Source organism: Neolamprologus brichardi, chromosome 18 (assembly GCF_056152115.1).
Source record: "Neolamprologus brichardi isolate AB-2024 chromosome 18, ASM5615211v1, whole genome shotgun sequence".
NCBI classification, from domain to species: domain Eukaryota; kingdom Metazoa; phylum Chordata; class Actinopteri; order Cichliformes; family Cichlidae; genus Neolamprologus; species Neolamprologus brichardi.
In genome coordinates, this window is record NC_142121.1 from 23481648 (window position 1) to 23493887 (window position 12240).

The 12240-nt window shown below is 42.0% G+C and overlaps 1 protein-coding gene across 16 annotated transcripts in view; it reads left to right on the plus strand.

Moving 5' to 3' along the window:
• The window catches only part of mbnl1 (muscleblind-like splicing regulator 1), a 41177-nt gene that overhangs the window by 11072 nt on the left and 17865 nt on the right, over positions 1–12240 (plus strand). For 4 of the 16 annotated variants that reach the window (XM_006786566.3, XM_006786562.3, XM_006786567.3 and 1 more), the window contains exons 1-2: positions 450–626; positions 1047–2055. In XM_006786566.3, the coding sequence (XP_006786629.1) occupies positions 1882–2055 (174 nt within the window). In that variant the 5' untranslated portion in view covers positions 450–626; positions 1047–1881. Of the gene's footprint in view, positions 1–446; positions 627–657; positions 907–1046; positions 2056–12240 lie in introns of those variants that run through there. The other 12 variants (XM_006786559.3, XM_006786560.3, XM_006786563.3 and 9 more) reach the window with 8 other exon arrangements.

Below are 12240 nucleotides of genomic sequence, written 5' to 3' on the forward strand. Positions count from 1 at the left end.
TCATGCAGATTCCCCCAACAGACCCCATACAATGGATTCACCAAAAATAGAAACCACTGGCAGCAATGCAAAATTTAAACAAACAAAGCAAAGCAAAAACGACTCATTTAAACGTATAAACTCATTTAAAAGTGATAAATGGGAAAATTCTGACAGTGAAATAATAACCAGGCTGTTTCGTTCAATCGTGTTCTGCACAATTACTGCGTGCGAGCTTGCATTTGTGCGAGACCGTTGCAATATGCATTGCCATACTGCAATGGTGGTATTTCCTATTTAAAAATAAAACGACATTATCTCTGGAGTCCATGAATTTTATTGTTTTGATAAGGAAACAGGTTATCTTGTAAGGCAGAAACAGTTCAGCCTGTGTGTCTTTCAACAGCAAGCGGGCAGGTCAGCCTCCTGTTCGCTCCTCCCCCTTGCTCTCACCTGGCGCTCGGCCCAGAATGTTGCTGCAACTCCGCAAGCTCTCATTGGCCACCGCTCTCACAAGGCTTCGCAAGAAAGGAAATGACTAAACTCTTCTCCCTCATGCCCAGCCTCAACTTCCCCCTTGCTTTCACTCTCTTCCTTTCTTTCACCTCTAAACACATTTGCAATGGCCGGCTTTGCTGTACTGGACTGTAAGTGATACGGGATTTGATGTGCTTTTCTCTGCGTTGTCCAGATGATGTGGAAAGTTGTGAATGGCTGCTTTGTGCATTTCTCTCTCTATGTGTGTGTGTCTGTTTGTGCGTAGCAAGGCCTGATGAAGGTGTGCTTGCTCTATGTGTGTTTAGAGCGCAGGGCGGGTGAAAGTTTTATTTGTTTTCGCTGACACCCCTGCATTTCTGAGATTTTTACATATTCTTCACTCCCACAGCTGCATAGCTCAGCAGTGGCACGACTTTAAAAATCCTGCAGGTCAGAATCTTCTCTGAAAGACACACGAGCGGGAAAACAAACATGATAGTTGTTATCTTCTTTTTTTTTAACGTGTTGTATCAGACTAATCTTTCGTTCCTTTTTTCCCCTTTGTTCTATCTCTCTCTTTATCTCCCCAGAGGAAGTGCCTTCCCTGATGTCTGCTGCAGCTTTGACCTGCTTCTACAGCTGAAGCTCCACCCTCCCCCCTGCCTCGCTCGCTTGCTGCCACAGCAACACGAGTACAAGGACAGCAGCCACACCCTCCTCGCAGCCTTCGCTCCGACCCCATCCACTGTACCATCATCATCCACTCCACGCAGCCTGACTCCAAACTCCGCTCTCCTCACTGTAAGACGGCCCTGCTGCCAGCAACTATCCACCAGCTGACCAGCCTTACCACAGCAGCCCAACACACCACCAGGCCCACACAGCATCACCTTGCCTTTCACCTTCGCCTTCAACCCTCTAAAGCCTCCACTTAGTCCTCAGTGTCCTTAACCTTCTTGTAGCAGGCTACACCTAGACTGTCACCTTTGTTGCCTGCTTCACTGCACCTAACCAGAGGGCTCTCAGTTCGGCTGTCACCTTCGCCTGGGAATGTTATAGATGACGCAGTTCAGTAAGCAATAACAAGTGAGAGAGAAAATCTAACCAAGAGAGGCAGCTTGACTGTTAAGCTAAGTAGTCTCCCCTGGATATAATAACTCTATCAGCCGCTGTCTGATCAAGAAAAGGACCCGCTTACATCCACAGCCATCCTGCAACATTTTACTTTGGAGAAGGAGCCCAGTCAATCAGTTGGAACTTTTCTTTTTGAGTGTTTCATTTCATCTTCATGGACAACACTGATACGTAAACAAAAAAAGAAAAAGATTGTGGATAACAACACTATAGGTACTTAATTTGAACAGATTTCGAAGAGTTTTCGAACAGATCTCCGCTCGGAATACTTTTTTCTGCCGGCGTCTTGAGATGGCAATGAACATAACACACATCCGTGACACAAAGTGGCTGACACTGGAAGTATGCCGGGAGTTCCAGAGGGGCACGTGCTCACGCTCCGACCAGGAGTGCAAGTTCGCTCACCCAGCCAAGAGCTGCCAGGTGGACAACGGACGGGTCATCGCTTGCTTCGACTCGCTCAAGGTAAGAAAGGAGAAGTGGCGAGCAGGAAATCTGGAGTCGATAAAGAGATACAGATAAGAGACTGAGCATATTCGGTCTGACAGGCGGTTTGAGGGAATTTATGGTGTTGCAAACTGGAAATAACAAACTGGAGTGCACCATCTGGCCACAGCATGTGCTCTCCTTGGTCCGACCTATTTCTGGTCAGGTGACTGGAACGTGTGATGAAGGGTGCAGAATGGAGAGGGGTGGGTGTTTTGGCGGTGGGGTTAGGTGAGGCAGTCCGGCATATTTAACACAGAGCTGTGGAATTTTCTGGCGCAGTCCGAAATGTTTTGAGTAGTGTTTACTTCCAAATGGAATTCATTCAAGAATCGGCTGCTTTTCCGACTGATTACACTGCACATAAACACAGTTGCATGAATTTACTACAATAGCGCAGTTATTCTGGAAGTGATCATGTTTGCTGTGTGGCAGTGTTTGAATAGAAAAGCAGACGAACAGTCTGATGAATAGCCAGATGTACAAACTCATACGGATGCCCTAAGCAAAGCTCAGCTGCTAGAAACGAACAAGGCGATAGCGTCATCATGTAGCTCTCATTCGCTGAAACCACTTCCTGTTCAGAGGCCTAAGGGCAGTTATAAGGGGTTTGTGTGTGTTTCTATATGTGTATCTGCTTTAGAGCAGAGTTGGGGAACTGTATGCAGTAATTTTCCATTTTTAGGCAGCAGCAGGAAAGCAAACACCTCTTTTTTTCCTCTCTCTCACACTCTCGTCGATTCTCTCACTCTTTCACAATGACTCTTTTTATCGGAGCACAAGATCTCTGGAGATGGGTGGACCTCAACCCAAAGTTTCCAGCATTGACTTGGCACTGTATGTTTTTCGTGTTTGTATTGTCCGGCAGACACTGGTGACTCGTGGTCATTGACTGCATGTGAGCAGGGTTAGGATGAGGACAGCGTGTGCGCAGTGCAACTCAGGGGAAGAGTTGTTACAGCCAGATGTGGACAAAAGAACATTGTCAGGCCCAAGCTGACTCTTCAACAGCTTCTTCACCTGTGCACATGAAAATTACAAGAAAAGTTTAATATATTTTCACAGCTTGATCTCCTGAAATCTTCTCAAAACACCGCAACTTTGCAAAAGTGGAACATAAGGCACTCATAATAATCATAAGCAGTTTAGTTTACTCAGCCTCACATAGTTAAAATATTGTGTTGCCAGATGTCAGAAAATAATTTGGATTAAAATTTTAAAATAGCCAAAACAAAAAAAAAGGTGGCATCCAGTTATATTCAAGTTTTAGCAAACTGGAGACCTGCTGCAGCAGCATAACTGCTACAGACATAACACAACGTTACCTACATGTCACAGACTCCTGAGTTCAGTGTTACTGACTGCGAGAGGATATTGACTGAGAGAGCAGTGGTGCTTTTATCTGCAGGCAGATGTTTAAATTGTCACACTGAGGTAGAGGTTGCCACTAAAAAGGAGTGACTGGCAAGTATACGGTGGCTTTTTGAAGGACTCTGAAGTCCTTTTTTAGTAGTTTGGACTCATTTTCCACTAGGATATGTGTATTAATGGAGATGGGTAATACTTTTTTTTTTTTTTTTTAAACCACTCGCCCCATTTTTTCCACTGGTAATGAAAAACAGAGCAGGTCTCCGAAACCCACAATGGAAAGAGAAGCAGAAAGTAAAAAGACAGAGAAAGAGCAAAAGAGGATAGAGGAAATATCAGAAAGAAAACCTGTGGATTTGTCAGATAAATGTTCATACCATATGATAAGGCATAAACCTCTAGTTCTGCACACACACACACACACACACACACTCTGCATTAGTCTTTCTAAACAGACCCGCAGCAGCACTGAGTGAAAAATCAGCTGCCCTAATTCTCTTTAACACAGATTGAGAGGTTGAAATAGGACTAACTCTCGAATGAGTTGTGTTACATGAAGCCACATTGCCCACTCCCAACACGCAGACACTAATGCACCCTCCTGGACACATGTGCACATGTTTTCTGCCCATGAGAGAGGATCGACCTTCTTCTTGAGAAGTGTATAATTAGCACAGGTCTCACATGATCACTAGTGCATAGCTGAGCAGGTCACACCCAAACCCAGTCATTTCCCCAACAGCCACTCTCGCTCTCTTTTCGGCCTTTTTCTTCTTTTTTTTTAATGTCACGGTCACGGCCTCACAAACATCTGTCCGGCACTAAATGACATTGTACATAATATATTGATACCAGAAATAGTAAAAAGGAGTTAAATCGTGATTTCTCATGGCAGTAATCATATGTGCACCACATTCCCTCAAGCTAGAAAATCAATTACAACCACGTATCCATCTAGGCCACAGACCCGTAACAGAGTCGAGGTGCTTTTGAATCTGCCCGTGCTTGAACAAGATGCATGTGGGTGTTTGCTGGCCTTACACTTGGCCTTAACCTCAGAGTGCAGCCGTTTCTGTTGCCTGTCTATCTGGTTGGTGCAGCACAGACAGCTCAGCTATGTCGAAGCAGGGTAAATATTTAGAGAAGGATAATGGTAGCCTGGACTCCCTGATTTAAAGTCAGCTTTGTAACTTTGGCCGTCAATGATTAACTGCAGAGCAGATAGTTGAGGTGTAATAAATTGGAATCTTAATAAACAACGCGCCTCATAGCTAAAACTAATCTAAACAACAGATTAACTGATGAGGCAGATGTTTAAAATATACCCGATACTTTGAGGAGGTACAGCGTAGTAACCTACTTTTAACTCACTCTAGTTGATACCACTTGTTCTCTCTGCTTGTACACTAAAGCTGATAGAAGTGTAACACGGGCTTAATGTTGCAGAAACAAGCGCGCAACCTGCCTCATTAGTATATGAGGCAAGTTGTTCTCTGCTGTAAATGAACCTGTTGTTGCTTGCTTTTAATGAGCATTAAAAACGCCTTCTGTGCTGTTCCGCTCGGTCTGTCTGTTACATCAGGACACACCCATTCCCGGGCAAGATGGGTCACATTACACCTGGATAACTACCCTACTAGCACAGCTATTACCACACACGTATCGTACAACACAAACCCGTGTGGAATTAGGTCAGGAGCAGGTCCTTGTTTAACCCCGGATGGCATCCAAAATGTTAAAAAATGGAAGCAGTTGATCGTCTACCACAGAGAACCGTTTGAAGATACACACACACACACATGCTTTCACACAGCATAGACTTTGTGCTTTGTCTACCTGCCAGCCTGACACACCCGCTGTCATCACGTTTCTGAGCACATGCACATGCGTTACATCGGTATTTGTGGTGCTGTTGCAGCAGCTTCGTTTGTGTTGCTGCACTGTTTGAGGCGAGCTGGATGTTAAAGGAGAAATATTTGCTTGTTTACCATCTGCACACCAATTATTTGTTCAGGGACCATTTTTTCTTTGATTTCTCACTTCGGCACATTAAAATTGACATAAAGCAGGTGCTACTGTAAAAGGCCAAGTCTCAAGTATGCTTTACATCCGTGTAAAAAGAACTGTGTGACTGAGGTTGGCAATTAGACTCATGTGAATTTTTCTGTCAATATGGGTTAAGAGTTCACTTTCACTTGAAGAAAACAATAATAGGGGTTAACAAAAGAAAAAATCTATCAGAGGTACACAAAAGGTAATCGGTTTGCCAAAGTCAGCTGCTAGAAATGTTGAAAAAAAAAAAGCAGAAGTACTCATGTAAAGGCCTAACAAGCTGCTAGACAGAGGATGTAGGCATACATGTTTCCCTGTTGTTCATGATACCTCCCACACGAGCCGAAAATCCAGAAAAAACAGATTGCAGTTCAAAAATATACAAAAAGTAACTAGTGAACTACAGGAATGATGAAAGAAAAAAGTTGCTGAAAGAAAAAAGCAATTGCCCATAAGTCACAGCACGAGCATCACCTGATATCAGTCTGATTGCAGATGGTTTCCCCCTGCTGAGACTAATCACGGAAAGATGCCACAACAAGCAGCGGTAAAAGGCTGAGGGAGCGTCCCCAGTGAAGATATATCGTGTGTTAATATCTATGGACTGAATACTTAAATTAGTCATTTTCTCCACAGGATTTTCCACAATCTGTTAACCCTTTAAAGCCGGTGGGAGCGGGCATGCTCTGTTTTGCGTAACTATTTTTAAATCCCGGTAGCACTGCAACCACGTAAGCTAGCGCAATAATTTTTTTTGCATATGAAACCGGAGGAGTTGTACTTACATCTTATGCCATCAGCTTGTCCTCGGTCACGGTTTCCTTCCACATATAACTTTGCAAAAACTGTATAAAAAGCGCTTGCAGTAACAAAAACATAATATTCCAGAAACACGCTTTGCCGATCCGATCAGCTGTTCGTAACACTTCCTACATTGGATTAGACGTCAGTGCGAACTATCGCATGTCCGCCGTGATCTGCTCAAAACCGGAAGTGACGTCATTTTCGCGGAAATGTAGTTTTTTACCATCAGGGCCTTATAAGGCTATACTGGTGTTTTTAAAAGTTATGTTTGACTTTATGACTTTCTGTATCATTTCTGGGATGCTTAGGACTCATATTGCACTGCTGGAAATAGTTTATTTTGATGCATATGCTGCTTTTTTGCAAATTTGCATTATAATATTTATTTTCGTTTTTCCTGCAGTGTATAAAAATTGGTGTATTTCAAAAATAAAACTATGAAGACACTCAAAATAAATTTCCTGTGGTGGGAAACTATTTTGTGTAACTTTTTTGTATTTACAGTTTTGAGGGATAAGCCTCTTAAATTTCTCTAACTAGAAATATATGTTAAAAAAACAAAAACGATTTTCAATTTTTTTGTAGTTTATTGCACTTTTTTGCAATTTATGTAATTACTATGCACTTAATGCAGACATATTATTAAAATTTGGGCTATAATGGTTGTATTGATGTATAGCAACTTGAAATGCTCCCAAAAATGGCTCTACAGCATGTAAAAATATAATATAAGCTCTGGCGGACTTGGTTCTATGGTAGGTCTTAAAGGGTTAAATATGCTGGTTTATTTGACTTTATGCATTGCTGTCCAGCTACTTTTCAACCCCTTACGCTGGTGGTAATTCTTTTTATTAGGCCGCTTACATTTCCCCACATGGATCTGTCTACGTCAATGTAAACACGCATAAAAGCTGCGACCTGACACTTTGTTTTAGCCATTATTTTACACCTGATTTACAACTTCTGGTCTGGACTGCATCTGTCTGGCTTTTTCTCCCGTTCATTCTCTTTCCTCTATCTGCCTTTCCTCTCGTTTCGCTGGTCATATTTTGACAGCACGTTTAGATCCAGTACAGTGAGGTTAAATACACACAGACACACCAGACAGACCTTTCTGGTAAATATTAGCCATGTTGCTAGCTGACGGCGTTTTTGTGATTTCAAACAAATTTTTCTGCCAGTCTCCGCAATGACTGACTGTATATGGCCACTTGCGTTCAATACCCGTCATCTTTTTTAGCCGGCGATAACCTGAGGAGCACTCTGCCACGTTAAATCAACTGCAAGGGTTAACGTAAGCACACCACACACACACTAAAGACAGACAGATGTGCCATTTTCCAACACAGCAGCCACAGATGAGCACGTGGAATCCAAAGTCGGTCATAGGTCAGCCGTACTCACTTTGGTTTTGATACACTTTTCAAAAAGTGCAAGCCATAGTCAGCAAGGTTTGTTTTCAGTGGCATGGTGCAAATTTTCAGTCGGATTCTGGCAGGAATGATGTAACTCCTCTTGCAGACTTTTCATCTTAATTGCATTCCTAATGGGATTTCTATGACTGCATACAGAAAAGCTCTTTCTCCTCTTTAAATATATTTAAGGGGTAGATTTATTCATCTGTACGATACAGCTTCTGCTAAACGGATGCTGTGCGTGGCTGTGCTCAGTCTTTCCTCTAGCTTATTAAAATAAACCGAGACCCATAACTGGGATTTTATTTCAGTAAGTAGGCGTTTTTAGTTTTCTTTCTCCTGGCATCAATGGGCCTATTCTTAAGTCTTTGTCACATTCATGCTTGGACCACGCTAATCCTGGTTGATGCACACACTAAACCACATAGAGCCTTTTCCTTGGCCTGCTTGTTTTAGGTTGTGTGTGCATCCTTGTCACATCAGCGCATCTATGCATCTTGTCTGTGAGCTTATGTGACAGAAGATCAGCAACAACAGTCTTTTCTTCTCGGTGTCAGCCGTCCCTGTCCCGGCATCACACTGGGCCCATTTATAACACCAGTGATACAATGATTACTTCTCTAGCTGCCCTTTCTGAATCTGTCTTTAACGTACAGACTTAACAGAAAGCCACAAATAGCCCGAGGGTTTGTTTGCTCCACCCAGTAGCAAATATTGACAGATCAAAGTCACGATTCAGGCGTTAAATTATCCGAAATTCGTAAAACATAATCTGTACTGAGCCGATTAAGTCCACCCCTCATTTCTTTATATTTTGTTGGGAAAATGGGAAGTAGGTGCAGCGATTTACTGAAATGTGTGCATATATGGAAGCAATATAACAAGCTCAAGAGTCAATATTTGGTGTGACCACCTTTGTTCTTCGACACAGCCTGAACTCTGGTTGGCAAACCTTTTTGTAATTTCTTTAAGTAGTCTTTAGGAATAGTTCTCCAGGCTGCTCGAAGGACATTCAAAGCTATTCTTTGGATCTTAGATGCGTTTTGTTCTGTTATCTGTCAAGATAATCCCGAGCTGCTTCAATAATGGGAGATCTGGGCTCTGGGGAGGCCAGGTATGCTTTTACTGTATTAACAGTATGTTTGGGATTATTGTCATGCTAAAGCATGAAGCTGTTAACAATCAGATGCTTTCCAGATGGTATCAGAATCTGATGGTACTTTTCTGTGTTCATAATTCCATCAAATTGGCAAGATCTCCAACCCCACTGGCGGAAATGATAGAGCCTCCACCATGTTTTACAGATGACCGTAGACACTCACCTCTCTCCCGACTTCCTCTGTTCTTAGGGACAATATTTGAACCAGGAATTTCACATTTGGATTCATAGTAATCCAAATGTGAGCACTGCTGCCACTTATTTTCAGTCCACTTGTTGTTTAAATTGGCATACCTCGCCCTTTTCTTCCTGTTTGATTTCATTAAGAATGGCTTCTTGACACCCAGTCTTCCACTAAGACCATTTCTGTTTAAGGCTTCAGTGAACAGTAGATGGATCAACTGAAAGATCTGTGTCTCAGGTTCTGTGTTGGGTCTGGTGGATTTTTATTTTGCCTTGTTGATGCAAAATTACTATTTTATCTCATTAAAACTGCTGTTATCTTTGGTATTTTTCAATTCATATCAGTCAAATTCAACTCAATTATGTGTTTAAGTGTTTTTTGCAAAATTGTCCTTTGCATGTAGACACAACACTGGTTCATCCCTGGAATTAGGTGGCCTTATAATTTTTGAATGACTTATAGGTCAGTCTAAAGTGGCTTAATTCCTCTGAAAATGGTCAGACACAAGGACTGGACTGAAAACGAGCCAAAGTCTAAGTAAAGAAACTTGGAAAGAGCTTCAGAAACCCTGGAGAAGTATTGATCTAGCCCACCTTTAAAAAGTTACAAAAATTCGAGCTCCTTGGAAGCAAAATATTTTTAAAAAATGCAGAGGTGGGTCAAGACTTTGGCACAATACTTTATAATTAGTGTTGGTAATGCCACTGGTCCGTGATTCAACTCAATAGATAACACAATGAACTGCAAGGTGTGCCCATTCGGTTACATTTTTGACACTATATAGTATATAACAAAGAAACAAAATTATATCAGCTTTATTAATAGTTACTGATAACAGTACTAGCAGATGCTGCAGTTAGCTAGGCTATCATCAATCCCACAAGACAGGTGAGCGCGTAGCTTGAGGGCACAGCCGCTCACTTAGATTCAATTCTCTTAACACCTTTTCACTCTGCCACTCCCCCTCCTCGGTCCAGCAGTCACGTTTACCCTGCCTCTTTTCTCTCCGTCGATGCCAAAACATTAAGGAGGCTATGTCAGGCGCTGCACACTCACATGCTTTCTAGTGGTGACTGTGAGGCAAAAAGGGGAAAAAAATAGTTGATAGCTGTCCATGTGTTTTTCTCTTTCTCAATTGCTCTCTGTGTGCCTGTCTTGTTTTTCTTTAAGTGCATTCCTTCTCAGAATCGCAGTGTCTGGGCCTGTCAGACTCATGGCAACAGTCTTAATCACTTTCTGCTTGTCTTCAATTCAGTTTTCATTGTCATCGCAAGGAAAACCTTTTACCTTATTTGGCGAATCTGAAACTTAAGATATTCTCCATTATGCATTTGTTTATTTCATTATATGTTATTGAGCAATGAGTCACAGTCAACACCCTCAAATTTAGGCTTAATATAGGCAGGATAATTCATGTGTTGTTGTTTTCTTGACCTGGAACAGTGACACAATCTGAACACCAATTATTAGCCCTGATTACTTTATATGACGCTCACAGACAGCAGAATATAGCGTATGACTTGCATTTGTGGCTGTAGCCTTGCTTGCAAAATCTTTTGGGCTGGATTTAATTCTGAAGTTGCAAGTTAGCTGTTGCTAATATCAGAATATCAGATTATGAATATCAGAATATTATCTTCCATAATAGAAAGAGTATGAGGCTAAACCACTTGATAAAATGCTGTACGAGAGGAAGAGGGTGAAATCGTCCTCGTGCTGGTGCCAAGCCCAAAAGACATAATCACACACAGAAACAGGATTAGGCCAGTTGACAGTGGGATTAGAGCCGTGGATAGGATTGCAGACTGTGAGATCAGATTAGCATAATACATACCAGATTAAATCTGTTAGTGCTGCAAACTAAACTAATCATTTTCCCCGTGGTTATTACTTGGCTACTGATAGAAGAGGCTTTTTTTTCCCTTGTTGTCTGAGACTTGTGCAGATGGTGGCGGGAGTGACAAGGGTTAAAAAAGGGAGAGCAGAAAGCTGGGACCAAAGGAAAGTATATAAAAGAGAAAAAGGACCCCTTTAAACTTTTTTTCCTTCTTTTATAGGTCTTGCTTAGGGTTGAAATGCATCACAACGCTGCCACTCTGAAGTGATAGAGATAATGATGGAGTCTTGCTTGAAAGACAAAAAAATATGGAAGGAGATTGGTACACGTAACTCATCCCAGGCTAAGGGGCTTTATTTGTAGGTGACTTTGTTTTCTCTGTATTAAGATCACTTCCCCATTTTCTTTGTCTGTCTCCAGATTGCTTTTGTAATCTAAGCTCATTATACACCACGACTGTATTATATATTTTATAACAAATAAATAAATATGTATATATATACAGGGCATTGTAAGTCTACTAGTCATTTAGATTTTCTTTAGTGAGAATATATTGCATCCCACTGCATTACTCATGCTTTAAGTTTTGAAATGGCTCATTTAGATAAAAGAAAGTCTTTATTTCTCAACCCAGAAGGCCCAATATTAGAAAAAGAGCCCACCTCAGTCATTTCAGAAACAGTGTTGCTATTGATGCGTCATTGCTGCCTCAGACTTGCGATTTCTGCTCAGCGACTCTTCTTTCTCACTCTGAGGCAGAGCTCGGAGATGATTAAATGAATGTTACCGGGCTACGTCGCGAGCACTGGATGGCTTTCATAAAGTGCTGCGGCTCAAATCAATACTCGTGTGATTGTTCTGTTATCACGGATAATGAAAAGCAAGAAACTGACCTCGCAGGAGGAGAAGCATCGCTAAACGGAGAAAGGGGGACCTTAATGTAAACAAAGTCACATGAAAGTTGGTTTGTGTATCAAGAGATAGCAAGAGAGAGAGAGGCAGACAGGGAGAGGAGGGGGGCATGTGAGAAAAAAACAAAAAAACAGAGGGAGGTCTAAGTTTGGATCCAGAGCTCCTGTGTACGTGACATCTGACCTGAGGGATTTCTGAGAACCAACACCCTCTCGAGTGTGAATAACTCATTGCTCAGCCTGCATTTTGTGTGTCTGTCTGTCTGTGTCTATATGAATAGTTTCATGTGGATGCTACTGTGTCCACATGCATGTGGGTGTTTACATTTGAACCACAGCTGCAATTTGCAAAATATTTTTCTCCTAAAACCCAGAAAATCCGCTGATGCATTCTGCTCACATTTTTCCCACAGCCACACGACGTACCTTATCGC